The following is a 27,766-nucleotide window of genomic DNA, read 5'->3' on the forward strand; positions in this document are numbered from 1 at the left end:
GGATTTCACTTCGTCAGCGTTTACATAGACTACGAGTTCTCCAATCAGCCTCATAGACATGACTTCAAATGTCACATATAGATCCAGCAACATGGCACCATTTCAGCCCTGCAGTGAATTTACTGAAGATTGGAAAATCTGTAGATTAGGCATACTAGGTATGTCACATTCATGTCCGAGCCTCCTTCTCATTGCAGATGGTGATAACTAAGCGCAGGGTAAATAGTAAGATCGGGATGATATGATACTGGACAATAGGTCGGAAATGGGCAATCTACGGATTTTCATAACTGTTGGTGACGGGGGGGATGCTTGGCGTTGGAGTGATGTTGGTGCTGATGCGGGACTAGGGAACTCCAAACGGTTTTCAAAAAAAGGATGCGCGGGGCAAGCATAATATTTTGGGGGTTAGATACAAGAGCTGCTTTGTAGTCGCCGATTAAGCTTGAATTTTGAACGGCTGTTAGTCAAAACCTGGTAATGTCAATGTTGATGTTGATGTTCTGTTTTGTTTTATTTTGCTTTGTGTCGTTTACTTTGGATTTCGAATTCGAATGTTCCAATACAGTACATAGTCAGACTATTAGTTCTGAGGAATGAGATGTCATTAATATAGAGACTGGATGGAGTAGAGGAGACAATGAAAATTTTAGAGGGGTCATATGTCGCTCGTCAGGCTCTCCATACATACCGCGAAGGAATGATAATACACCATGCATTAGTTCGTTGTAATACGTCAGCGGAGGAAGTGAGCCTTCGAATACCACTCTACATACAAGTTGTATGGAGAGAAGTAGCAAGCGAAAAGTAAGGACGTGGAGTGGAGAAATAAGATAAATGCTGGTGCGGCACGAGCGCTACCTGGTTACTGAAGTTTGCTTGGATATAAGCGCAATGTGATACGAAGATGCAAACGCGGCATGGTGCAGTGCATCTTACGACTCATGATTGGATGGGTCATAATATACGATGCGGCGTGGTATGAGGCACAGGCTTTGAAGAACAATATACATATGAATGCAATTCGTAGTTCCTATGGGAAGCGGCGAGGTGCGACGGTGAGTTATGTCGTAGGCGGTTAAGTCATATAAAGATCGGGCGTAGAATGAAGTGGGATGAGGTGAGAAGGGAGGTGATAAGGGATGTAGGTGCAAGATTTGAATTGATGTTTTGGACGGTAAGACTAGGTATGTATTCCAGCAAACTAGAATCTGAGAATTTTCAATTCAACACACAAAAGTTCACATCCAAATTTAGATCAGATTCATGCTCTTGTACAAAATTCGAACTTTTCCTAAATACAACCCATTTCTTGTCATGCGTTTGTCGTTCCATGCTACAACACCACAGTCTTGATAATTTTGAGCCGCCCCCTTTTCACCACCTTGACCTTTTTTCCCCGGACATAGTAAACTAAGGCGATGAGTGAAGAAAATGCATCTAGACAGCGCTCCAGGCGAACTTGACAGAGACGCTTTGGCTGGAGGTGTAAATGGTTGCTTGGGTAGAACCAGATGGGGTGGCGGTGGCATAGAAGGTAGATGAGCCGCCGTATGTAAGGTAGCCACCGGAGGACTATGATGAGTTAGTTGGTTGGGACTTGATCTGGAAGGGGAAGAGGAGAGGGATGAAACTTACTCCGAAGACGGTAGAGACACCGGCGCCGCAGGAAAAGGTACTGCCGGAGATACCGCACGTTCCCTTGGAGGACTTGAGGGTGAAGCCAGTACCTAGGCTGGAAGTTAGTGGTGTTCGTTTAATGGTAGATGGGGAGTTGAGGTAGGTCTTTTGACAACTATTTTTTCATCAGGACTGGGGAAAAAGAGTCTTACCAGAAGCAGTGGCAGTGTATGTAGCACAAGTACCGCTAGTGTACCAGGTACCTCCACTAATCAAGCATCCGTTATTGGTGCTTCCAACGTATGCCTCCAAATACCCAGATCCAGAGAAGCTGCCAGTGCCAACAGGAGCAGTCGCGGTGGTAGTTGGGGTACCACCAGAGCCGGACTTGGGAGTGTACTTAATGCCGGTACTGGGGCAATTTCCAGTTTGGCCGACGGGAGTAATGGGAACGAATGTTCCGGTGGCAACGGAACCGCGTACTTCAAAGGAGTACCAAATTTCATCGAGAGAGGAGGAACTACATTGAATGGTGGCAGGGTGTCCGAAACCGGCGGTGATGGCTGCTTGAATTTGAGCAGAGGTGTAGGTTTTGGTGGTGGAGGGCACGATGCCAGCATTGGCTAACCACTGTGATGATATTAGTTGCTTATCTCTTTTGCTTGTGTGGAAGGCTACTCACTGTGTAGGTGGGAAGAATCTTGAAAAGATCAACAGCAACGTTGAAGAAGTCTACAACTTCTGCACCGGTGGTGTAGCTGCTGTAGCAAGAAGGCTCAAGGGTACTGATACAGGTTCCGTGCTTGTTCCACTCGTGTTCCCAGAATACCTCATTGGTAGAGTCATCACTGACCCAGTAGGTGTTCATGTACGAGAGCAAGGATGTTTGGCCAGCAGCAGAAAGGATGTTGGTTATGCTCGAATATTGACGACTAGTATCGCAATTTGAATCATAGGTACCATCACAATGATCGGGCCATAAACCGTGGATTGTCCAAGAGTTTGAAGGACCTTGAGTATGATCAGTTTGTGACTTGTGAAGCGAGGGTAGGAAGGAAAGAGATTTATCTACCTGTGCTAGGGTTGGAGTCCCAGAATTGGGTCTGAACCATTTGACCGCCAGGAGTATTGAAGCAGCAAGTATTGGTACTGGAACCGCTACAACTCAATGCTGGACTCGAACATACCAACGGAGTTGCAGCTAGACTGGCTGCGCGTGTAGCTGGTGCCAGAAGCACAAATGGAAAAAGAACTTTGGAGATTGAGGAAGTCATTGTTGCACAAAGTTTCAGTACCAAGGGAAAGCGAGAGAAATCGATGCTTCTATTTCACGCAAAGAAGATTCACCACTGCCACCGAGGCTATAGATATAACATTTCTAAATTGCACTCATTCGCCATGGGTGATAAGCAATCTTCACCAAAACGTGTCACACTCCATTGGTGTTGGGTTGTATTAGAGACATTATCTAAGAGAAGAAGGTGTATAAGAAAGGAACGGCTGAAAGAAATGGCAATATTCCATGCTCATAGGTCAATTGTGCATCGAACTACGATGTTTTCAAGGTTCCTAAATAGGCTAGAAGCAACGCTTGACACTATATTGATCCCCATTTTATGCTTATCCCCTGATCGGCAGTCAAATGAAAGGACTTGATTCCCCAAACGATAAATGAAGAAAGTTAATAAGGCTAATCGATAGTCAGGTACATTACGTATTCTTACCGTTCAGCGAATGGTAGATGATAGATGATAAACTTCCCTACCACTCGGTTATCATTCGCCGAGGAAAGATTTTCTCTTAGAGCAACAACAGGAGGTAAGATGTTGTGCAGGCTCAAAATCCCCTGAAGATAATGATAGAAAAAGTAAAAAGTTCCTATCATCCCTTGTGATATTTCTGATGGTTGTTGTCGTGGAATCTTTAAGTAGTTTGTGGAAGGTAGCCACACAGATTGCTGGGATTTATTCGTGCGACCTTCTAAAATAAGAACGCCAAGCATTCTCTCACATTTCGCTCCTCGCCGTCGTCCATCAATGATTACTATCATACTGTCGCTTCTGCGGTCCCACGATTCTACCACGATATGAAGATATGAAGTTATGAATATCTGAAGACGTGAAATATTGTTGAGCGGTAATCTCGGTCCCGTTAACCTTATCAAGCTATCACATGTGATATGTTTTCCCTGGTTTGCAGTAAATCGGTGCGCGCCGCTGTAGATGCAGATAGACAGATCAGATTGTGGGGACACCGAGGCCTGGAGATTTGAAAGCAAGTGCCCTATCATCCCGCCACGGGTGATTCCATCCGATAGATTACCAACAACCAAACAACATCGTCGTCGATTTTGCTAGTATCATCATCATCGCCGTCTGTTTTTTTCAACGCTATCGACACAATCAATCACTGCAACCACATTAACATCGTCTTACAACATCACGCCTTTGTGTCAAGTCGTATCGATTGGTCGTAATACTTTGGGACATTGTGAGATTCATCGAAAATGAAAAACTCAATTGTGAGTGTTGGCCCAGTTTGTGTGTCTTCGTGCATCCAGTCACTGTACTCGTCCAAAGATTTCGGTTAAAACAAAGGCATGGGGCATTGGCAAGCTCTTGGTGTCGAGAACGTAACTTCCCAAATAGTCTGAAGAGTGCGTGGTCAATCGGTGCTATGTTGATATTGGGAGGAGGGCTTTGCGAAAGTTCAAAGATCGGATGATCAAGAATGGTGTAAGATTATTGACCTAGGTTAATCAATAACCTTCAGATTCAAACATTCGTCCACGCGAATCATATTTTGCATCATCAAAATGTTGTCGATGCTTATGGTCATGTGTCTGTTCGCCATCCGGACAACCCAGGTATCTTTATTATGTCGGCATCGACCGCGCCAGCATTGGTATCATCCATCTCCGACTTGGTACATTATAATGTATCCGATGGTGCTCCAGTGGATCCGAAGGCAAAGAAAGGGTACCAAGAACGGTTTATCCACAGTGAAATTTACAAGAGATTTTCAGAAATCAATTGCGTTATCCACAGTCATGCCGAGGCCGTAATCCCCTACACGATGAACGGAGTCCAGATGAGACCGATATTTCACATGGCTGGGTTCTTAGGTATGATACTCTTCCGGGAACGATGCATGAACATGTATATAATGATTGCTTATAGGTGACCACGTACCTAATTTTGATATCACGGAGCTATACACCTCGAACGATAGGCAAGACTTCTTGGTAAACTCTGGACGCTTTGGCAGTGCCTTGGCCGAGAAATTCTCCAAGCCGGAATCAAGCACCCAAGACTATAACGTCGTCTTAATGGCAAATCACGGTTTCACGACGGTAGGATCAAGTATCAAGCAAGCCATCTACCGTGCCGTTTATACTCAAGTCAACGCGGATCTCCAAGCAAAAGCTCTTATGCTCAGGAATGCCGAGGGAAGACTTTTTGACCTTGGCCCTTTAAGGTTTTTGAATGCCGAACAAGCTTCTGGTTCCGAAAAATTTAACGATGACACCGCAGAAAGACCTTGGCAGTTATGGGTGCGAGAAGTTGAGGCAAACCCTTTGTATCAGAATGAAGCAACAAAGATGGATTTCTCAGATGAGGTATGATACGGAAGATTAAGCTCTTCGCGTTTCTACTCTATATTATTGAGATTGTAATGGGCCATAGTGCTATGGTTCATATTTGAGAAGGGGACGTAAGGTCAATTCATGCATTCGATTTCCGAGCCATTGCTAGTTCAAAAAAGCTCGATATGGCTTTGCCAACTCTTAGTCACATAGATACATTTGATGTCTAGCTTCCAGGTATGAAAAACAACCGCGAGACTATGTCCAAACAATGTGGCGTCGACTAAAACACAATTTCTTTCATCTCATTTCCTAAATGTCGTCTTCAAACTTTGACCCCTTAGGAAGGAAAGTTCCTACTACCATTTACCCTACCTATACTTGCTTCATTTGACCGAGATTTGGATCATTTTGGTGTTGATCCGCGGTTGGAAGTTGGAAGAACACATATGCAGGGTTTTGCAGAATGTCAGCCAAGACTTGCGATGAAAAACGCCAAACATTGGGGGAGATTTGTCAATATGAAATTCCTAAGGAAACTTAATCTGTTTATAGCATGTCAAATTGTGAAATGTCTGGAGATGCAACTCGTTTCCAGAGATTTCGGGGTTTACGCTGTGACCTTTGAGGGATTCTCATACGACGCTAGAACCTGCCAAGAACTAGAATTATTGGAAAGCTAACGCCAAAAAAGCATAGCTAGACTTACCAAAGCTATTTCAAAACGTCGCCGTGACTATGCACTCACAGCCAAGATAATTGCTTCCTCGCATTTGGTCTGTGCTGAGTCTCTCGAGAGCTTGATACCATTCCTGTGCAACGAGTTGTCGGTGTCACTTGGCGTTTGACGAAATATTGGCAATCATCCCACGCGAAAAAGGTTCATAATCAAAATCTGTGGATTGTTAGCATCTCAGAATAGGAAGATCATTCGATTGGCCAGAACCTCAATGTTAGGAACCGTGGGTATGGTGTGGGGTTGGCCAGAGCTATATTGCACGGCCTATGGAAATTATTGGCAACGCATTTTCTGTATGAATTCTTGATATAAGAAGTCTTGTCCTCATGCACCCAAGAGTTTTAATTCCTCAGCTGTGCTCCATTTGATTCTTCTTGATCTTTATTTACACATCTAAGCTTGACGCTCAAGATCTTCGTTCACTTAATTCATCACACTACCCTTATTTCACAGCCCGTCTCCAACGCAAGCACCCCTTCATAATCCACTTTCAAAATGTTGACCAACTATCTTGTTATGGCCATGATCGCCACTAGCATCTCGGCACTCCCTTTGAACATCAATCTTGGCGCCTATTCACCAGCCTTGGTAGTCGGTGATGGTGAAATATCATTCGGAGGGAAAGCAGATGTATCGAACCTCATGAACGCGCTCGAAGGAGCTGCCGTTACTGGTGCCGCAACAAACAATGGCGCTGCAGCAAACGGTGCCGCCGCCACAACCCCAACACAAGCACAAGCAGCACCAGCCGTAGCTGCCGCACCCGCCGCCGCCGCCGCCGTTCAGGGAGGTACCGAAGACAAGACCGAAGCTCAAGTAACAGCACTTCAAGGAATGGGCAAAGAAATTGCACCCCGTGTTGTCAAGCTCGAGAGATCGGATGTAGACAGAGCCGCAAAACGTGACATTCAAACCTTGACTGCCGCTCTCAACTACGCTGCTGGTGCCATCAAGACCAGCCCCGAAGTTCAACTCGGAACCGAAGAGTCTGGTGTTGGTATCCTCGTCAAAGCTGGAGGCACCGGAAATACCGCTGCGGCCGCTGGTACTGCAGCAAAGACCAAGATGGGTAAACGTGAGGACGGTGTTGTCGACCCCAAGATGAAGACTACCGTCACTACCATGTTTATTCGTGGTGGACCAGCTGGTTAGTTACTCCTTCCTCCATACATTATTAACTATAGAATTAGAGCTAACATGTCGGCACAATAGTTGGACAAACAAATTCCATCTCCACAGTCCGCAACGTCGAAGATGTCAACGGTTCAGCAGTCACTAAGCGTGAACCAAGCCCAGGTATTGATGGTGTTAACCTCAATATGGTCGAGGGATCAGTTGCCGAGCTCACTTTTGTGGAGACAAGGAGTGCAGATGATGAGGAATAGATTTCCCATCTCACTTTTTGTAATGAATGGACGTGAATGAGGATGGATTGGATATGTAATTTACAAGCGTCAAAAAGATTGAGAGATCATTTGTTATTATTTACACGGCATAGTAGCTGTGAGTGTGTTCTTCTCTTCTTCTTTATCTTTGGTTCTTATGGTGGCGTTTTTGTGGCTCGGGTCAAGCTGGAAGTATACCACACAGCTCTTACATTATAATTTGAATATGAGGATGGACTCTTAGGACGTCTCAATGGGCAGAAAAGCAAGATAACGCAATTCATATATCTATAGATATATCAATATAAAGAGAAATTCGAATTCAAATCCATCTTCTGTTGTCACTCACTCAAATTCTGTACTCTTACTCCCATCTTCACTAATTATTTTCTTCTCAAGTTCAGTCCTCACTCTGTTCTTCCCCTCCTCGAATGGATCCAGGATAAAGGGAAATTCCCACCGACGCCTTGATCTAGAGATCTAGATCTGTCCCATAACTTCCAGTGTCAAAGCCAAGGTCCAAGAGCCTAATACCCTTCGGCAGTGCCCGCATGCCGAGCGTCAGTGCCCTGACTGGCCCAACCTCTTTTGGAAACGCATGATTCCCAAATGATCGCCAAGCCAGGGTCGAGAGTTTGAAACAACGGGGTTTTCTTGGCTGGCACAAAGATAATACACACTGAGTATTTCTTTGGTGGCGATGATGGGTGGGCATTGAGATGAGGATAAGTATAAAGGGAGACTCTGGATCCTAGTAGAGCAAAGTTGACAGGTGGACACATAGATGGAGATGTGGACTTGGGCGGAGAATTTCGAGCCGGTTGGAGGATCGGCAGATGGGGTAGATCTGGTGAAGCGAGGGTAAGATGTTGGTTTCGATAATGGGTTTTATCTACTTTCTGTTTCTGTTTAGGATCCTCGAAAATTGCAGGGTGCATTCATCCTCGCTCCATAGAACGGTCTTCGCAATTCGAGTAGGTTTTTGAACAATGGCATGAAGATTCTCATCACGAGAAATTGAGAAAATACTTCGAATTGCTATTACTCATTCAGGACTGTGGAAGTTCTTATCTGAACGCTGAAAGAATAGTAAGCAATATCTAATCTAAGTCTAAACATTAAATATCGCTCGGGTTCCTTTAGGCCTGGATAGCTATATATTTGAGCAGTCATTTTTCGATGAGTGATATCTAATAGATGGAACGCAACAAACCGAATTGCAGAGAAAAAAGGCCAGACGAGGGTGATACTTTAATGGTAGACTTCTCTGAATAGCCACTCTGCAGCGTCATCGTACATTTTCCTCCCTGTTGCCATTAACTTTTCTTTCTTGACTTTATCTTTTTGCAGGCGCCCCCCAAAACTTTCAAATCCTAGATCAAAGTTAGTATCTCAATCTCTACTTCCAGAGTGCCAATATATCTACTAGTTCAGACTAGCAGACCGGATAGAAGTCTTCAAATTCCAAGCGCAACTCAACATTTGAAATGAATTCAACAATTTAAATCTTCTATATGTCAAGATCGGATCTAGAAATCCAAAGTCTCTCATTATTGAACTGCATTCCAAACTATTGGAAATCCTGGCTACTTCATCCTTACACCCAAGGGGTCGATAAAAGAAAAATCTGCTCAACATACCATGCTCAACACCCATAATTTTCTCCCATCGCACCCCATCCTTTTCCCAAACTGTCTCACCCTCTACCCTCTCCTTCCCCACAAATCTCTCTGCCATAAACTCAGCATCATACCACAACATATCCAACTCACACCCCACCATACAAATTTTCTCCGGCAGCATCTTTCTATCCGCATACATAACGCTAAGTCTCGGGTCACACAAATCTGTTCCATGAGGTGTATATGCATAATCGAACAGTGGTCCCAAAGATTCCAAAGTATCTTTAGGCGCATAAGAAGGTCTCGCTGCAATTGCGACTGATTGCGGCGTCACAAACCCACAAAGGGGGTAGAATGCACATACGCCCTGGATTTTGCCTTGAAGATAGGGAGCTTGTGGAACGGCGAGGGAACAACAGCCGCCAGCGCTGAAACCACCAATAGCTACTTTAGAGCGATCGAACGGGAGAGATTCGTCTTCGAGGATGGCGGTTACAACATCGGTTAATTCGTTAATTGGTTGAGGGAACTTTGCTTTGGGAGCTTTGGAGTAGTCGAGGGAGATGACCAGGATGTTGTGTTTAGAGGAGAAGTAAGAACAGAATTCGTCGTCGATAGCAGGAACACCGAAGACAAATCCTCCACCGTGGACGTTGAGGTAGAGGGGAAGAGGTGGGCCGCCGGATTTGTAGGTGGGTGGAATAAAGATTCTATGGGTGAGAGAGGAGTGGATGGGATAGGTTTTAGTGAATGTAGGGAGGCTTGCTCGACCGCGTACATAGGGGGATATCAGTATTGAGCCGAAGATATTGGCAAGGGTTTTGACGAAGTGTACTTTGAGCCAAAGAGTCATGCGTTTCCATATCGGCAGCGTTTGGCGGTAGATTGGCCCTTGGGGGAGCGGAGGTGGTAGAGCCATTGTTGACCAGATGATTGAGTTTCAGCCAGTATCCAGAGTTGTAAATACACAAGTATGGTTTATGGGTGATCCCACTGTTTTATAAGTTCAAATATTATACGACGTGTAAAGTACATTTATCAAAACGGGTCTTTGTGGACAGCTCGATGTGGACGGGGACTATATCCATGCAAACCTTCTCGAAACATAAAGAAACTTTACATTTATGTAAATTAAACGCTACTAAACAATTTTGCTTGAATTTGAAACAGAAACACATCAATCAATTGATCAATGATCGAAATTTGAAAAGAGTACGGACTTTGATGTGAGTGCCGACAATTCCGTTTACACCAAGAATGGTTAGAACGTGCACTGGTTCGTACCAATGACTGCCGAGATGACACAAAAAGACCACATTTCTCTCATACACGAATATCGGCTAAAAGGAATACTTCGGCACTTGTTGAAGTCTATTTACCAAAGTCATTAATCATATTTGGATGGACGATATGAAAGCAAATCTTCTGAAGGTATAGTAAGACACATAAAGACAAATTTAAGAAAATCATAATAACAACGTTGGACCACTTGCCAACACGCACCTCAAATTTGGTATTCACAAATCACAAGTCCATATGCAAACGCCAACCATCAACTCCAAATTTTTCCAAGTATATGATGACCACACCGAAAGCAGAATCACAGGGCGAATAATACCATTGTAAAGGAAATGGTAAACTCGGGAGTATATACGAAGAATGAAACAAGTACGAAAAAGCAACTCATTGTCCAAAATTGCTTATCTTTCCTCGTAAAATGCGGTTTTAACTTCGAAGCATGAAGGAAAGGCTGTTCTAGCAGAAACCCGCAATACCCCCGCAGCCCAGGTCGTGCCCAATCATCCCAGTTAATACTCGATGAACTCTTCGGTAATTCATCTACTCTCCACTGCCAATAGGCCGTTAGCCTCCCCAGCGGTGTGAATGGCTTTTCTCTTTCGACCCAATCACGCCAACGCCTTATTGCATGAGTTGCAGTTGATGCATCGATTTCCAACCATTCTGTATGCCTTCTAGGTCCGCGCTGGCTGTTTTTGCAAACCTCGCATTCAAACCACCTGCGTTGATTATAGAACTCTTCGAAGAGGATAGACTCAACTAACGCGTAATGATAGAAAGCATCTTCACCGTTGCCGCTAGGTGATTCTGGTGGAGCTCCGGATACAGATTTGGAAATTTCGGAAATTGGTATTCTACATTTCGACCACTCGCGCATGCGAGTTTCTGGAGCTCTGCTCGATTGACCGATCTTTATGTGACGAGGAGCATACCTGGGAGATTCGAACGCATATATGTAACCAGCAGTAAGGCCGTAATGAGGTTTGAGCGGCTTCTGGAGAAGTGATCTTATAGCGTGATTTATTTCTCGGGTGCTTTTGCGAGCGGATCCATAAGAACAAAACTTTGGACACTGTGGTGCTATCGCTGGAAGAATAGGATACTGAACAGGCATAGAATTGCAGGCATTACTGAAGCCCGAGCTCATACGCCTGTTGGCAATGAGTTCTTCTGCAACGGCAGGAAAAGCCCCAGGCATCTTCAATACCCTTTCAGCTTGATTGTTGTCATTATTGACATCTTGATAGTCAACTTCATCATCTGCTTGACCTTCAACTCGATCTCGACCTTCATCAGCTTTAAATTGCGAAGCTATTGCTTGATATTCATATCTTGAATTCCTTGAGGTTCTTATGGGTGATTCATACAAATTTCGAGGTCGTGCAATTGGCCACTGATCAACTGATTCCTCGAAATCATTTGGTGGGGTGATTGGCGACGGTTCACGTCTGAGAGATCTCATCGAAAATGTGCTATCAGCAGTCGACATCGTACTGGCACTGGAGACCGAAGATGAAGAGGTAGGGAACTTGCCCAATATTGGTCGATCGGGTGTTTGGTAAGGATTGAGGCGTGGCCGGGACGGTAGACTGGATGCCCGGTTGGCCGAGATGGAGGGAGACCGGTTACTCGAGGAGACATGGGTCTGCGAATATCCAGGATTCGACATGATCAATCGATTAGTAAATATTGCAGTATGTGTATGTAAATTCCAATTTCTATTGCAATATAAATTAGCTTCTCAGAGGTATTCTATCTGCCTACTTAAATGTTTGATTTGTGGCTGGACAATGAAGGAGTATCTTCGTTCGGAGACTGATACCACGCCGTCTCTTCAATGATCCAGGGTGCTAGCCAATAATGTGTCAGGCATAGTCGTTGTAGGCCAATCAAATTTCTGCAAATCCTTGTTGATTCGTTACAAAGTCGTCAGAACCAACATAACCGGCCTGCATAGCCGACAATATGCTGTGATTAAATGCACACTTGCGCCTTAACTGAGAAAGTCGGCCTCGACGATAATAGAAATTGTGGCATCATTGATTTCTTATGTCCCATTGCGTCTCTGTGATGATTCTAGATTAGACACCTACTATGTAGTGCCAGTTCAGGCCACCATGAAATCTCGATATTCAGGGCCAATCAAGATAATGAGGCTATATTGCTTGAACATGGAATAGAAACCGAGGGCCAAATATATAAGAGCATGCATCCCCATTCAATGGACAGAAGATATTGGATTGATTCTTGGATACTGGTCTGGAGGCCAGATCACCGACCGCTTCAGCTTGTTTTGGAATGTCCTACTGCACGACCATGAAGTATGAGAGAAAGGCCGCAAAGCACAGCCACCAGAGTCTGCAAGTTTGAAACACAGTTCAAGGGGGGTATTTATGAGAAATACCGTAAGAAGCTGACGTTAAGTGCTGGAAAAGCTTTCAAAGGTACAGGTACCTTCTCCATGGCAAACATGTCTTGTAGAAGGTCGCTCAATGGGCAGATGAGAGATAGAAATGCTTCATCATCTCGCGCGAACGACTGACGAGCAATTTCATGATCAGTAATAAGGAGAGATCGATTCCAAGAAGCTCGAGCTCACACTACCGAGAAAGAATCGAGGCTTGAGGTCCCTAATCATATCACGTGCTGTGGCTGGTTGTGGTTCATCTCGATGCTCACAGCTCACAGCTTGGAGCTTCGACTTCTCACTCTTTCGCTGCTGCTGCAATGCAAGCCTTTTTATCATACGGTGAGAGTAAGAACATTTATGAGAGACTTGGGAATTTACTGTGTAAAGAAATACTCCACTCCACATTCGATTCATAATTGAATAACATCGACAGCAACAAAGGAGTCGCCGAAATCACCGATATCCCTAGCCGGGTGTCTAGACCGCTGTCGCTCAATGTGGAAATGCGTATCAAGCTTTTATATGGACCCCTTTTCCCCTTTGAAATACCAAGAATCAAGAGAGTACGAAGTATAAAATTATGGACGGAAACATGTTGCTTTGACCTTGAACACTTCCTCCATCCCATTCTTGTCGATATTGCCTCGGGCTGGTAGTGCTTTAAGTTAGTCGCCTTGTTGTACGGAGAACTTCATACTTCCTTTCAAAACCTTCGATCATCAGCGGGAAGAACCCTTTCTAAGACTATTCCAGCACCATACAATTAACTTTTCGAATGGGATGCATGATATTCCAAGAAAATGACTTACGATATTTCTGGAATTACCTCGCATGAAACCATGTGTAATTTCGACCTAGACTTGGCCTCATGACCCGAGAGCAACCAAAGGGTTGACCTTCTCAACGAGTATGCCAACAATACATTCCTCCTCTGTCTGTCAGTTATACGCTGTCAAGTATCGTATTCGGAGATCAAATCCCGGGTGCTCAACACTTCTCTCCCGTTCAAACAACTATACTCGGAAGAATCGGCCTCGAAAACCCCAACACGGTAGCATTCCCATCGTTGTGCAGACTCTCCGTGATGATTTATCTGAAGCAATAGCTGCGCCACTATAGGTCACGATGCTTACCTTTTTTCTGCAGAATCGGTAATTATTCCATCTTGGCAACTTGCCATCCTTCCCTTCCCCCACTCGAGGTCCAATCCCACGCTGTCAGATAACAATACATGTATGGCGGTGCATGTGCTGTGGTACGAGTGGTACTGCTGTAGTACAGCATCGGTACCGATCGGAGATTTTCTATCTGCATATCTGGGGAACATACACGGCAAACAAAACAATTTATTGTCGGTATATTCCATTGAAATTTAATATACTTTTGATAGTTTATGGCCCGTACTTTAGTCTTTTTTTCTATGAAGCCTGCGACTGTTCTAGTACCTCTCGTTTACCGATTCGAGTCTTCTAGATTTCTATATTCGTATTGTTCTAAAAAGGACGGTGATGTACCAACCACATTTCCATTCCTTCAAAAGAGGTCAAGTGATCTTCACGCATGTACATCGACGTGTTGAATTTCTATTTAGGCAATTTTTCGAAGATATTATACGTACTCAGGGTTCTCTATCTCCAACATCAATGCCTATCATTGGTGCGCAGGCTTTTGTCCTCCATTCAGTCTAGAGATAACTCCTCTCACATATCTTGGCGGGCACTTGGAATTTTCCATCATACAAGAGATTTTCCCGCTACCACATAGTACCGAACCCATATCTTGGCGTCACCTTGGCACTCGGTATTAGGAGTTTGATCCGTTGTAGTTGGCGCTTGTGGCATGCAGGCAAGACGCCGGTGACACTACCTTCATTATACGCTCCAGGAACCATCGGCGAGGAACTTTATGCCAGTATTTACAGGGTTCACCAGGGCGCCGAGCACCGTTGAAGTATAGGCTTACTTAGCTCTGACTGTCAGATTCCTGATTCATTAACATCCGGCATACTGACGGTCCTGCATTTCAATATGGAAGATTAACGGTAAAGATTATCCACCAGGCATCGTGAATTTCTTGGTGCTACAATATCCTGGAATAGGAGAGAGCTCCATCACATCTCTTAATACGGGGCAGAAGGATCAACAATATATAAAGAGATGTTCCTCCAGATAGTGAAATCTAAATACAAAACATTGCAACCAATTCCTAGATTGTCAGCTCAGCATTCCATAATGTCACTCTCAGCACAATCATGCACTCTCTCTTGTTTTGGTTTACAGCCGCGCTGTTGCTCATGGCGCAGGTGTTACCGGATCAGCTTCAGGTGCTGCTCACGGAGTTAGTATTCATTGGTGTACTGTTTGTTCCTTTCTTGCATACTAACCTCGTTTAGGTGACTGGTGGTGGAAGTGCTAGCCCTGTCACACCTACTACAACTGCTGAGTAAGTCAAACTGTACACTTGACTTAAGAGCCTCAACTGATTTAGTTTCTTAGATTGGTCTCTTACCTTACAGACTCATCGCCACGAGTCATTCTTATCACCAAGACATTTGATTTCCGCGGTACTTTAGGAACTACCACTGCAACTGGATGCGTACCAACTAGCAATACCTGCGGATCTAGTGGAAAGAATGCCATCAATGCAAATGGTTGGTGTGGATCTGCTTCCGCAACTACGGTCAAATACGATAATGCTGGTACCACACCAATCCAGGTCAAGAGCAACAAGAGTATTGTTGGTGTAGGCAGCGCGGGTGTTATCATTGGTCGGGGACTCTATCTCTCTGGTGTTTCCAACATCATTATTCAAAATGTTCATATTACCAACTTTAACCCTTCATTGATCTGGGGTGGTGATGCTATCACACTGGTAAGTTTTGCTTCTTGAGGGAAGGGAGGTCACAAAGCCTACATGCTAACTATTACCTTTAGGTTGGCACAGACTTGATCTGGATTGATCACTGCAAATTCTCTCTCATCGGTAGACAAATGCTTGTTACTGGATACAATGCAGCTGGCAGACTCACAATCTCCAACAATGAATTCGATGGTCAAACTTCCTGGTCCGCAACTTGCAACGGCCAACACTATTGGACAATGCTCTTCTACGGTGCCGCAGACTACGTCACTCTCGCAAACAACTACATTCATCACTGCTCTGGCAGAGCCCCCAAGGTCGGTGGAAGCTCCGGCGATGCTATCACCATGCACGCCGTCAACAACTACTTCTACAATGTCGCAGGCCATGATTTCGATATCGGTGTCGGCGCTGCAGTCTTGTTGAAGGGTAACTACTTCCAATCTGTCACAACTCCTATCACAGCTGCTTCTTCCTCAGCTGGAGGCTCCATCTTCACCACCGCTTCTGGAACCGAATCAACTTGCACCGCATACCTCGGCCGTGCTTGTGTCGCAAATGCAGTTTCAAGCTCGGGAGCCTTCCCAGGTTACGGTACCACCTCCTTCTTGGCCACCATCAAGACCAAGGAAAGCGGCTATGTTCCTGCTGCGATTGCTGCTTCCTCGGTCCCCGCTTACGTCGTGGCCCATGCCGGTATTGGCAAACTCTAAAGAGAAGGGTTCTTGAACTCTTTGGTTCGTAGAGCTCATGACTTTCGCTCTCTTTCACTTTTTTGAAACGAGCTCATTCTTGAATCTACAACTTATCTTGTACATACTGTTGTTGGAACTTCTCGCTGTACATATTCGAAGTTCTTTCTTGGACATAATTTTAGTTGTACATATCTAAAACTTTTATCTTAAAATCTATCTTGTTACTACACTATAACATCATCGGTCGTGCGTGTTTATATGATTGCTTTTTTTTTCTGTGTGAAGGTGCTGTGCTAAAGTCCAATGATGCTCTCAACTTTGTAATGAGCAAAAATCTAGGTTTGACATCTTTCTTCGCCTCGTTAATTACTCTCCCCGAGAGATGTAAAGCTCCCAACTTGGTCTAGGTACCTAGGTACTTTAAATTAGCCTCGCTTATTCTTGGATAGGACAACCAGGCCGAGTGATATGGGATGGCCTCGACAGGTCTGGCTTGGTTGAAAAGGAGCCTAGCAACGGAGCCAACAATTGTCATTAGCGCTTCGAGACTGTTGTCTGTGAACATTAATGGTGCGGTGTTTTTTTCCCCGAGAAAAATAACTCTAGAGTGTTGGGCGAATTCTAGTGAGTGATGAAAGAATGGATAAATTTTTCCTGGATTACTGTATTACTATAATTAAATATCTAAACGGATTCTATCAAATCCGTTCTTCTCCCTACTTATTACTTCATCGCTTGTTCCATTACCCATTCAGGCTTTAACTCTCTTGATACAGGGTACTTGTTGGCATGGAATTTTGAATACTATCATCACCATCATCATCACTTCTTCACAGCCGTGGTATTCGAAGCCTTATTTGTACCTCTCTCAACCCTCCTATTGATTACGCTATTGATCGGGTGTGCATCTTCATCTAGATGCTTCACATCCACATCTCCCCTCTCCGTAACTTTCTTCACCAGATTCCCCACTGCGGTGCTGACTCTCTCCATTACAACCGATCGTGCCATTGTTTTTGCGGAAACGTATGTTTGTTTGGGAGGGTAAGCTTCTCTGGCCATTTGGGAGAGTGGGGAGAGTGAGAAGTAAGATGTAGAAAGTTGATGTGTGTAGGAGATTATTCTTCCGTAGAGGGGAAAAAGCAAAGTAAACCTTCCTTCCAACAAGCTAAAAATCCTGCAACGAGAAAAAAAAACACGCACCACAAATTTCAAATATCACCCGTACTTCTTTCTTTACCTTATACACCATTTTATCCCATTCCAATTCATTCCATTTACTCCGCCTCAATATAAGTGATAAGCAAACAAACCAACACGGTCACCTCGATAAACACCGCAAAAGTGGCTGCGACCCGACAGACCATGTCTTGTGAGGACCAGGACTCTAGCTCTATGGTCGAGTTTGAGGTTGGATTATGGTTAATATTTATGCTAGGAGGTTTGGTTTACGTTAGGTATTGCTCAGTGATGTGATGCGGTGTGGTGTGGTGTGATATTTACAAAATTTCGATATGAGCATTGCGTGTCTGCAGTAGGAGATATGATCGGTCGGTCTCGATGGTAGGGTGTGTAATGTGTAAGTGACCTGGTGATATGATAGGGCTTTACATGTTGTCGACATTCGGGTTTGAGATCCATCGAGTAGAGGTATGGGGATATAGGAGGAAGTATGTGGTAGGCAGTGGGTATTCAGTGTTGGATATTTACGAAACGAAGTACCTAATCAAGGATTATGTACAAGAGTACTTTAGCTTTTACTATGCAATACGGTAGCTAACGAGATAATTGAATAAGTAGTAAAAAATACTCGAAAACAAATTAGATAATTTGTATGTTATGACCTTGCTCAGTATCCCGATTTTTCGAAGGGGTTATATCCTTTAAATAGTATAGACTGTCAGCGAACAATATACCTTGATAGATGGGATGATCTAGAATGAAAGAAGTACAACTGACAAAAGATAGATGAGATATTATTACTCTCACAATAGATACGAAATAGCAAAGCACAAGCGAGGAGCAAAGGAAATCACTTGCAATTGCCAATTACGAATATGGAAAACCAAAATTATTGATGAGAAACTTAATTATTACGCATTAAAATATCGTGGTATCGTTGCAAACATATATACAGTTTTGTCAACTTTGGAGAAATATCATCTGCCAAATTGCAATGAGTTGTGCAGATCCTTGCCTGATTCATTTTTATCCCACCCCATCTCCTGCATCCGAACATCGCTCCGACAGTACTTAAAAAGTACCATTGGAATTCTGATATTGATGAGTTCCTCTGTACCCCTCAGCTGGCATTTCTGTTGCATGAGGTGGTGCATACATCGCCGGACTAGTACCATAGTCCACACCATTAACCTGATGACCATGCGTACCAACGACTGGGGATACAGGAGCATGTCCATATCCTGTTTGTGAACCATAACCTTCGTGAGTTCGTGCCACCATGGTTGCATCCGTAGCATTCGAGGTTCTCACATCATTAGGAGTAGAGTGGATGGGCAATGCATCAGGCTTTTCTGAGACAACTCCTCCAGCCATGTATTCACCATCGTGGACTCGTTGACGTTTTGGCCAAAATCTACCACGGCTTCTGCCGGTTGTGTAGCCATTATTGGGTCCAGGACCGAATGCCTTTTCTTTTTTGTGGTGCTTGATGAGAGCTAATTCGACAAAGAGTGAGATAAAAAAGAAAACACTGATTTCAATGTTAGTGTGATTTCTTACATTTTCTCGATTGATGCTCTGCACACATAATGAAGGGATAGAAATAGAAGGAATACTTACGCAGCGACAATTGACACAGCAAAACAAGCTGTATTCAATCTACAGCTGTCAGACAAACTAGGTAGAGTTGTATCTCTCGAGGCTCCCACTCCGGAAAGTCTTTGATTTGTGGCCGCAATTCCATTGCCCAAAGGTGTATACACATATCCGGAACATGATCTACCATGTCTGGTAGCATAGGCTACATAGATAAATGCACCGGTGAAGCAGAAATCGAGAATGATAGCGATGATGGAAAAGAACATCAAACCGGCCACACAACAGAGAAGACTGAGTCCAAGCACTGTGTATAATGCACCTGAGCCCGAAATACCTTCGACGGCTTTGATGTAGGTAGCGATAGGAAGATTATTGGTAGAGAGTTTGGCGAGGAAATAGGCAAAGATTCCAAGAATGATAACCGAGCAGCAGAATTCCACGCCGCGAAGGAACCATTGAAGGGCTTTGAGTGCTACGCCGCCGCCTCTCATGATGAAATGTATGAAGTTTTATGTGCCTTTTTGTTTATATGAAGTGGTAGACGGGAAAGATATCAGATCAGATTAAAAGAAGAAATTGAGGAGAATAAAGATATTAAATATGGATTTTGGAGTTTGGAGTTTGGAGTTTGGAGTTTGGAGTTTGGAGAATGTGAAGTGAGGGATGACTTGATGAAGATCTGCATATGATGTCGTCAAATGGAGCCGCTTGATCATAAACTATAAATCGAACCACTCATCCGCGGGAACCAATGATGATAAGTAGATGTTGTAAGCTTCATCTAGAAAGCCTAGTGTTCGTATAAGATTTCTTTGTTTTGCAGTTTGGTTGTTTTGCTCGGTCCTCCATTTCCTTCACATGCCTTCATTTTCTTTGTTTATTTGTCGTCTTCACTCTTCGATGCAGGTTTGAATAACTTTGGTGGCTGTTCTCAATTGCCGCCAAAACGATAACGGCCGAGATCATTTGCATCAAGTCGGTATAGAACGTCGCTATTTTTGAAACTACTCTGAGGAGGAATACTCTAACACAAGATCTAGAGCAGTTCCTTTATTCACACCAGAGGATGAAATGGAAGATCTTGTGCCGTTTCACGGGATGCACCGATTCCGGTGAAAGTATTTGAGAACATCAAGATTTCAGAAGTGATATTCAAGGAGCTTTTCCAATTGCAAGACTTGGTATCCGTCTTCAATTCGTCGTTCTTGGTCATTAGATACTTCTGAGAAATGTCATTAATGTAACGTTTTGTCTTCAAAATGCTTGGGAACATTGATCGAGACCTTTTTGACGTCATTGCCAAAGTTTTTAGGATCAAGGGATCAAGATTCGTCAGTGGCGGAAACAAAAAGCTAGGCTAAGCCACAACTTGAAAACAGGTTCTGTCCGAATTGGTCACGTGAAGTACCAGCACAGCCACTATAGGAGGGAGTTTTCTGAGAATCTCTAGATGAGATCTGATCGTCGATGATCTTTAGGTATTTGGTAGAAGTTCATACAAAGTACCTATGCTCATGAACCTCGGGAATTCAACTAAGGAGACATGGAAACAGGTAGCGCAGGGTCAACCGAAACCCTTATTTATTTCCTTGGAAGATCTGAGCACTTCAATGACATCTACAACTCGATAATTTCCGACCGCGGTATACTTCAAGACTTCAGACACTGACTGGTATATCACTCATAGAATTATATACAATTTGCATACTTCGGTGCAGACTTTGAAGCATAATGACTTGAACTCTGGTAGCCGTATCTTGGTTCATTCATTGATTGTTATCCGTAAACCTTATTTCCATAACATTGTTACATTGAACATTGAACATTATGTACTCTCCATAGAACATTCCAAACCACTCAATACATACGAAGTACCTGACATATAGATTAAGACTCTAGTTTGGATATTGGGTACCGACATTGAGATTGATGTTAGAATATTCTTCTAGATACAATATATGGCCTTAAGTTGTATTATACGACTCAAATAGCTCCCAAATCCAGGTATCTCCCATCCGTCTGACTTCATGCTGTCTTCCCCCCTCATACTATACACCCTCTTTGACCTCAATTCTTCTTCTCTCGCTTCATCATCTCTACCTTTGCGTTGATAACGCTGTTCCTCAACTGCATCGCATTACCAATATCATAGAATGCCACATACATTGCATATATAGGTAAGAACACCCACAACGTATTAAAAAATACCAAATAAACCCATTTGAACATAAAGTTACTCGTATCCAAATTCTTACAGCCGATTAACCATTCTGGTGCAAATGTCATGAAACCTGTTATTCGCGTACAAAGTTAGCATATACCATTTCATCATTTCGGAAAATAGGTGAAAGCGTGCAGGGAACGACAGAGAAGAACCCATAAACATACCACCATACAATTCTCCCGTAGCAAGCACCACCATCCAAAAATTAACTCTCCAATCCTTCCTCACAATGCCCCAACAGATCCAAAGTGCCAAAGGTCCAGCCCCAAGCACAGTCAGCAACTCCAAACTAACCACTGTCAAATCTGCACCCGCCCACCTGCGATCTGCTTGCGCATAAACCATCCACAATTTGCTCGCCCAATTATCCGCATATTGTGCTCCATATACATATTCACTTGTGCCCAAGAAATTAGATAGAGCAACCGGATGAGCAATTGATGAATCGAAAGGGGCGCGCGAGAAAAAACAGTTGTAGAGGAAGGAGCCTTCGAAGATGATGTGGATGAGGAAATCAAAGAAGTGCCAAATAAAGAGGATACGAAGGGAGGAGGGGGTAGCGGGCGCGAGAACGCGGATGGAGAGGATGTAGGAGGATAGGAGGATTGCGACGACGCCGAGGAGAGAGAGAATCGTGGTTTGGTCTATGTGCTCCATTATGGAAGACATGGTAGATGTAAAAAGCGTGTAAAAATTAATTGGCTCAAATTCAACTCGTCGATCTATGAATATCTAGAGAGAAAAGCTGTGAATGAGAGGTAGAGACAATTGAAGTCAATGGACAACTAGATCCCACTGTCGGTCTATAGGTTTGAAAGCTCCAGCTGGAGATGAAGCTTTGACAATTTTCACGATTGTACGGAACGCGGAACACTTTAATCCGTAAATGTGGTCGGAGCAAAAGCTCCCCGCGATATGACGTCATCAGAGTATCAAAGTACCCCCTCGACGATCGCGTAGAGAAGCGAATCCCGCATGTCAGAATATGTACTGACCAGCTTTCTTTTTTTTTGAGTTTTCTTGTAGAATCATACTTGAACAACCGTTGCGCAATTGCCTGCAATTTGATTTGGATCTTGGCTTAAATCGGCCGAGGATAGAGTTGGAATTCACGTGACAAGTGCAAAGTAGAAGACAAATTTGGTTGAGTATCATAAAAGTATCGTTATTATGAGGGTATTGAGACCACTAATACATGAGTTTCAGGCTCATCACCTCCCCAGGAATCCTCCCATCCATCCCATACGCCAAAGTCATTATGATAGAATGCAGAGTAAAATCCGTCGAATTGAGGAATTTAGTGCTTGGCAGCCTCTGTAGAAACAATTAGTACATGTTTACAAACGTGCAAAGGAGAGAAAGCTAAAACGTACCCTTGTGGACATCAGCCTTGGTGTTGTGTCCAGACTCGTCAGCCTTGTCCTTAATAGCATCGACACCGGCGCTAGCGCGGGTGGAAAGGCTGGCATCGCTGTCCTTGGCGACTTGCTTGTTGGCCTCCTTGGAGGTGGTGGCAGTAGCACCTTGAATAGTCTCAGCTACGTAGTTGGCTCCTTGCTGGCGGGCTGTTAGAATGATATCGTAAAGATTGAGAAGGAGTTTGGATAGTATGTAGCCGAGAAGGGGGTGATCGAATCAAAAGGGAAGAGAAGTACTTGCCTTGATAGACTCCATTTTGAATGTTTTGAAAAGTTGATTTGAGGTTTGGTTGTAGTTGTTTGTATTGTTGTAGTGTAGAGTTGTGAGTTGTAAAGTTGATGAAGAAAAATCGAGAAGTTGGGGAGAGGATGAGGTTTATATTCTGGTCCCTTTCTCCAAAAGGAAGCTAAGATCGAATTCGCTCCTTACCGTGATAGCTCTAGTACGTCATATCTGGAATCTGCTTGGTTGACAGCTGTTTCCAACTAGTAGACAAAGGGAGGGGTGATTCACCTTCTGACTGTAGGAAGAAAGAGCTCAAGCTCCATCTGCTACAAGAACTGAGCTTCCATTGTTTACAATGACGTAGGAGCTTATTGATTTGAGCCAATCAAGATCTGCAAAATACAAGCCTCATTACATAGTACGTAGCTCGGAGACGTTGCCTGTATCAATTAAAGTAGGTAATGGTGTGGTTAAGCCATTCAGGATCTCCGCGAAGCTAAGCCATAAATGATGCAAGTGTCAATATAATGAATACTCATTGGTGACCCTCTGTGGCTTGACCAACTTTTAACCAAAAAGCCAAGTTGAGGGGAATGCCGCGCATAGCTTCGGGTCGAAGAGGCGATCCCCCGCCATGAGTGGCTAATAGGTTCATAGGCTGTATCAAAGCAGTTTCCATACGACGATACGAAGACTGATTCTAGAATTTGATGTGCATATGAAGCACAAAATACTTGCTTTTTGAGAGGGGAACTCATGCTAAGGGGTTTCTGGACTGCTCTATACTCCACTTTTGCTTGATCTCGTGTTCACAAAAATCAATAAAATGGTGGAATGGAAATTAGAAATTCCATGCTGTTCTTTTCCATATGTTCCAAAAAATTCCGATACCGATGCTTGTTCTCGATGATCGATCTCGATCGCCATTTTTCCAAGATTCTTTCTTGTCTGTGAGCCTGCCATGCATTGCGTACTTGTATTATCATGTGATTCTCTGGATGTTGCCTCCCTATCTAGGTCAAATTATTGTACGGTCATGTACAGTAATATGGCTCAGGTGTTGAATCCGTATTAGACAATGAGATCTTTGATTTAGAAGGGGGCAGAAGGGCTTTAAAACAATGTGGGTGCCGGATAGGAATAGGTTGATATACATGGTAGGTTGTACGATAGGTTATATGGTAAGATAGATGGTAGGCTACATGATAGTACATCTTGACATTTGATTCATTACTCGAGTAGTATCCATCTTAGAAGATGCATTGTAAACCTATTAGCAAATTCAATAATGAGATGTGTCTATGAACAACAATCATATAATCCTATTCACAGCCCAAATCATGAGATGTGTCTATGAACAACGATCGAAAAGTAATCCCAAAAATGAAATCCAATATAGATCCGAAACTCATATGTTTGCAGTGTTTGAGATATAAAGAAAGACATGATATATGAGTTCGAAAAGTCAACGAATGATAGATATACTAAGAAAGTTCAAGGAATATCAAATGGGAAAAGAAAGGATTTTGAGTATATTTGAGCGGAATCCTAATGACAAATTGATGATTCAAAAGAACATGGAAAAGAATCAACAAGGAGACAAACACCTCCCAAACATATAGTCAATCCAACAATTTATCCCTAGAGAACAATAAGTAATATTTGTTATATCAAAGATCCTATTATCTGGTATGAATACAATACTCGAACCACATCGCCATGTATCACCATAATCCACCACTATATATATCAATCTCTTCATATCTGACATTCATATTATTCTAGAGCCCTTTTCCGGGTCTCTTCTACATTAAAAGATTCTCATTGTCTAATACGAATTCAATACCTGAACCATATTTCCATATCACAAACCCAATTGAATTCTCCAATTAGATACCGCTCCCGGAAAAGAGGGAAATAGAGCAGGGGAATAACAAGCGCCACCACCAATACGGAGATATATGGAAGAAGTTACATTACACCGCTTTTGTTTTACCATTAACGGAATCAATCTGCAGACAGTATCACATAACCTATTCCATATGCCTCCGTAGAACCTATTAGATTCTCCAAAGAAGCCAACTGCTTTTACAAAACTAATAAGGAGAGTGAGGAGGCGACAAGCGCTGCCGACTAGCGCCGCCGACTAATAGAATCGATTGGTCTCCAAAGACACCGCCTGCTTCCCTAAAGCGGGCAAATAGAGCAGAGAGGCCACAAGCGCCGTCACCAACCGATCAGATTAGATTCTCCGGAGAAGCCTCTATTATGCTAAAACTTTCAGTAAAACCATAAATCACTATATAATCCACTACTGGATATATATCAACCTCTTTAGATTTAGCATCTATATTACTTTAAAGCCTTTCTATTCTTCTATATTAAAGATCTCGCTGTCTGATACAAATACAACATTCAAATCATGTCACCATACACCCCCCACACAATTACAAAATTTAGCCTAATAAGGAGGCCAGCCCATGATCATGTTCAAAACTTTCAGTAAGAACCTCGGCACGATGATTTTCTTACATCTGATGTGATACTATCATTCGATGAATATCACACAGGATATATTTCACCTTCGTCACCACTCACAGTCAAAGCATGAGTGATTTTCGCGCATTGTATCGTGCTTGGTAATATGATCAGCATGTGGACACTTTGCCTCCATGAGTCGCCTCCCTGAGTTGAGACTTTCCAGTTCTCCGTTGCAATGATTTCAATTATGCCTTGTAACTTTTCCTACCTTGGAGGTATTTCCTGTATTCAATTCTTGTTGTTACAGTCCATTATCTGTCCTCGACAATGTTTGAGTCAACACCTTGCCGCTCCGTCGACAGGTTCACTTCAAACTATATTATTACATTTTTGACTCCCATTGAAAGATATGGAAGTTTATATCCTCAAGATTTCGCCACCTTGTTTAATACCACCGCGGAATAACTCTTCTACGACCTTTCCTTCTAATAATGTCGCCTGCACAATCCCTTCTACGTGTTTTGGTTCCACTCTCCCGTACCAGATACCACACCCGGCTAATGGATGAGCTTCGCCATCTTTCGTCTTTGTATGAGGCGGGACATATAATATAACGTTGCCAGCAAATTTATGTCCTCCAATATGACTTATTGATCCAATTCTTGCAGTATTTCCAATTGGTTCGATCGGTCCTTCTAACCGCTCTGTAGAGCTTCCGTCATCTAGTTCCACTGCACCGTGCAAGACCTGTATATCTTTCGCTGATAGGACTTTTTCAAATTCAGCTTGCAAGATTGGAGCTAAAATTCCACATCTCACATCTCGTCCTCCATGTCCGCAGATCAATACCAATATATCCTTCACATCTTTCACGGCGGGTAGGAAATCTGCCTGTTCTTTACTTCGCAGCAATCGGTCTTTATGTATCGGAGATAGGTTATCGTGTGCGGGGTGTAGTTTCGTAGGAAGTAAATACCCTTTCACCAAAGCTTGTACAGAATCGAATGATACTCGCGGGAGAAAAGGTATGTATTTGAAGGATGGGACTATATAGGCAGAAGTCGTTATGATTTCGGGTCGATGTGAGGCAACGGTAGAAGGAAAGGATGAGTTTGTAATAGAAACGTTGTTGTAAGGCTAAATAGAACACTGTCAATGGCAGTTCGACTGAGAAAGGTGGGTAATTGTTAATCATACATCACTATACATTCCGCCGCGGCCCATCAACTCCTTAATGTCCGCAGCGAGATTATCCCCAGAATTTTCTTCCTCAATACGAGAAGGCCAATCTGGCTTCCCCGTGCATATCAGAACTTGTTCAGCATATGCGGCCATTGTTCCACTGAGTGGCTTTGAATGGTCTATCTCGAAGCCTTCTGGCATCTCGGGGTTCTCTGCGCAAGAACATGTTGGTGAGGGGCACTTTGGTATGGTAGGAAATGGCGGAGATTTGTGAGTTTGAGAAATATACCGAGAACTGAGCAAAGTATAATGAAGAGAAGATGTACGCCAAATTGGCCTACGAAACAAACGTAATGACATAAAGACGTGCTATTGTCTGTTCAAAAGAAAAGAGAACGAGACGTAGGTAATAAAGCTGCCATCAGAGCAATTCTTCTGGATCAAGATAAATGTCTTATCTAACCTCGCTGAAATCCTTATCTCCGCGCACTGATCCGCATCCAACCCACAGGCCGAGATGCTATCTCCAGAAGGACGGAAGACTCGGGACACCAGATCCACCAAAGAGAGCTATACATTGATAACATTTATATTTTGATGTCTTTTGATACTTCATAGTGACATCAATTCCTGTTCAAAATATAAATGATATGGATCGTATTGTAGATTCAAAGCGTCTGAGTATACTTGGTTAACTTTCAAACAAAAACAATGACTGTCTGAATTGATATCGAGTTTTGAAATGAGTGTATATTTTCGGTGTCCTTGTTCTTTTAAACTGCGAGAGACTACCGGTACCTACCTCGACACACTTGCCTATTTGGGAGCCTTTGAGGTTACTAGGCAGGTATCGAAAGTCTATTGAGGTGTTTGAACGAGGTGCATGTTGAGTAAGGCTGAGTAGGGCTGTTATATCCCAATATACTTTGAATGTACGGATATCGCTCGGGATCTGAATGTTTGAGCCGACACGATGATAAATTTGACATTGGATGAACACCATACCTTGAGTACCATATTGGATGTTTGAGTAGGGGGTCGTATCCATTGATATTCGGTCAAATAAAGAAATCTAATAAATATTTTGACCATCTCAAATCCATATGTTTCATTTGTTGTCGGTTTATTATTCTATTGATTCAAAAGATTTCAATCGAGATTCCAGAGATCAAATGCCGACGGATTTCTCTCAGTCGGAGTAGTCAGTCGGAGAGACCAATCTGGTGATCCGTTCGAGTC

At 43.3% G+C, this 27,766-nt stretch overlaps 12 protein-coding genes across 12 annotated transcripts; 3 read left to right on the plus strand and 9 right to left on the minus strand.

The window, feature by feature from the left end:
* Positions 1-1,440: 1,440 nt before the first annotated feature.
* On the minus strand, positions 1,441-2,894 carry EAE97_000737 (uncharacterized protein; the record flags this gene model as incomplete). The annotated part of the gene is made up of 5 exons (XM_038871247.1): positions 1,441-1,575; positions 1,639-1,730; positions 1,833-2,250; positions 2,303-2,631; positions 2,693-2,894. The coding sequence occupies 5 exons, from the start codon at positions 2,892-2,894 to the stop codon at positions 1,441-1,443; spliced, it is 1,176 nt and encodes a 391-aa protein (XP_038738608.1).
* A 1,232-nt stretch (positions 2,895-4,126) lies between these two features.
* On the plus strand, positions 4,127-5,245 carry EAE97_000738 (uncharacterized protein; the record flags this gene model as incomplete). Its single annotated transcript, XM_038871248.1, has 3 exons — positions 4,127-4,141; positions 4,393-4,744; positions 4,800-5,245. 3 exons carry the CDS (start codon positions 4,127-4,129, stop codon positions 5,243-5,245), a joined length of 813 nt encoding a protein of 270 aa, XP_038738609.1.
* Positions 5,246-6,440: 1,195 nt separating this feature from the next.
* On the plus strand, positions 6,441-7,330 carry EAE97_000739 (uncharacterized protein; the record flags this gene model as incomplete). Its single annotated transcript, XM_038871249.1, has 2 exons — positions 6,441-7,092; positions 7,158-7,330. 2 exons carry the CDS (start codon positions 6,441-6,443, stop codon positions 7,328-7,330), a joined length of 825 nt encoding a protein of 274 aa, XP_038738610.1.
* Positions 7,331-7,857: 527 nt separating this feature from the next.
* EAE97_000740 (uncharacterized protein) lies at positions 7,858-8,268 on the minus strand (the record flags this gene model as incomplete). The annotated part of the gene is made up of 1 exon (XM_038871250.1): positions 7,858-8,268. One exon carries the CDS (start codon positions 8,266-8,268, stop codon positions 7,858-7,860), a length of 411 nt encoding a protein of 136 aa, XP_038738611.1.
* Positions 8,269-8,581: 313 nt separating this feature from the next.
* On the minus strand, positions 8,582-9,871 carry EAE97_000741 (uncharacterized protein; the record flags this gene model as incomplete). The annotated part of the gene is made up of 2 exons (XM_038871251.1): positions 8,582-8,703; positions 8,971-9,871. 2 exons carry the CDS (start codon positions 9,869-9,871, stop codon positions 8,582-8,584), a joined length of 1,023 nt encoding a protein of 340 aa, XP_038738612.1.
* A 681-nt stretch (positions 9,872-10,552) lies between these two features.
* Positions 10,553-11,920, minus strand: EAE97_000742 (uncharacterized protein; the record flags this gene model as incomplete). Its single annotated transcript, XM_038871252.1, has 1 exon — positions 10,553-11,920. The coding sequence occupies one exon, from the start codon at positions 11,918-11,920 to the stop codon at positions 10,553-10,555; it is 1,368 nt and encodes a 455-aa protein (XP_038738613.1).
* A 2,897-nt stretch (positions 11,921-14,817) lies between these two features.
* EAE97_000743 (uncharacterized protein) lies at positions 14,818-16,233 on the plus strand (the record flags this gene model as incomplete). Its single annotated transcript, XM_038871253.1, has 5 exons — positions 14,818-14,873; positions 14,941-14,998; positions 15,054-15,103; positions 15,157-15,532; positions 15,595-16,233. The coding sequence occupies 5 exons, from the start codon at positions 14,818-14,820 to the stop codon at positions 16,231-16,233; spliced, it is 1,179 nt and encodes a 392-aa protein (XP_038738614.1).
* Positions 16,234-17,037: 804 nt separating this feature from the next.
* Positions 17,038-17,277, minus strand: EAE97_000744 (uncharacterized protein; the record flags this gene model as incomplete). Its single annotated transcript, XM_038871254.1, has 1 exon — positions 17,038-17,277. The coding sequence occupies one exon, from the start codon at positions 17,275-17,277 to the stop codon at positions 17,038-17,040; it is 240 nt and encodes a 79-aa protein (XP_038738615.1).
* Positions 17,278-18,468: 1,191 nt separating this feature from the next.
* On the minus strand, positions 18,469-19,487 carry EAE97_000745 (uncharacterized protein; the record flags this gene model as incomplete). The annotated part of the gene is made up of 2 exons (XM_038871255.1): positions 18,469-18,928; positions 19,018-19,487. The coding sequence occupies 2 exons, from the start codon at positions 19,485-19,487 to the stop codon at positions 18,469-18,471; spliced, it is 930 nt and encodes a 309-aa protein (XP_038738616.1).
* Positions 19,488-21,063: 1,576 nt separating this feature from the next.
* On the minus strand, positions 21,064-21,889 carry EAE97_000746 (uncharacterized protein; the record flags this gene model as incomplete). The annotated part of the gene is made up of 2 exons (XM_038871256.1): positions 21,064-21,287; positions 21,385-21,889. The coding sequence occupies 2 exons, from the start codon at positions 21,887-21,889 to the stop codon at positions 21,064-21,066; spliced, it is 729 nt and encodes a 242-aa protein (XP_038738617.1).
* A 628-nt stretch (positions 21,890-22,517) lies between these two features.
* EAE97_000747 (uncharacterized protein) lies at positions 22,518-22,894 on the minus strand (the record flags this gene model as incomplete). Its single annotated transcript, XM_038871257.1, has 3 exons — positions 22,518-22,534; positions 22,594-22,785; positions 22,876-22,894. 3 exons carry the CDS (start codon positions 22,892-22,894, stop codon positions 22,518-22,520), a joined length of 228 nt encoding a protein of 75 aa, XP_038738618.1.
* Positions 22,895-25,212: 2,318 nt separating this feature from the next.
* On the minus strand, positions 25,213-27,764 carry EAE97_000748 (uncharacterized protein). The gene is made up of 3 exons (XM_038871258.1): positions 27,533-27,764; positions 26,543-27,479; positions 25,213-26,482 (listed from the first exon to the last, which is right to left on the minus strand). Exons 2-3 carry the CDS (start codon positions 26,885-26,887, stop codon positions 25,763-25,765), a joined length of 1,065 nt encoding a protein of 354 aa, XP_038738619.1. The 5' UTR covers positions 26,888-27,479; positions 27,533-27,764; the 3' UTR covers positions 25,213-25,762.
* Between the last annotated feature and the right edge of the window lie 2 nt (positions 27,765-27,766).

The sequence above is a fragment of the Botrytis byssoidea genome (assembly GCF_014898295.1).
Source record: "Botrytis byssoidea strain MUCL 94 chromosome Unknown BBYS_001, whole genome shotgun sequence".
Taxonomy (NCBI): Eukaryota; Fungi; Ascomycota; class Leotiomycetes; order Helotiales; family Sclerotiniaceae; genus Botrytis; species Botrytis byssoidea.

What these genes read in the sequence shown, in the direction of transcription:
- EAE97_000748 (XM_038871258.1), bottom strand. Translation starts at nt 26,887, where the DNA reads ATGTCATTACGTTTGTTTCGTAGGCCAATTTGGCGTACATCTTCTCTT. An exon ending in GCGGCGGAATGTATAGTGAT is followed by an intron (nt 26,483 to 26,542) that starts GTATGATTAACA and finishes TGTTCTATTTAG; the next exon opens with CCTTACAACAACGTTTCTAT.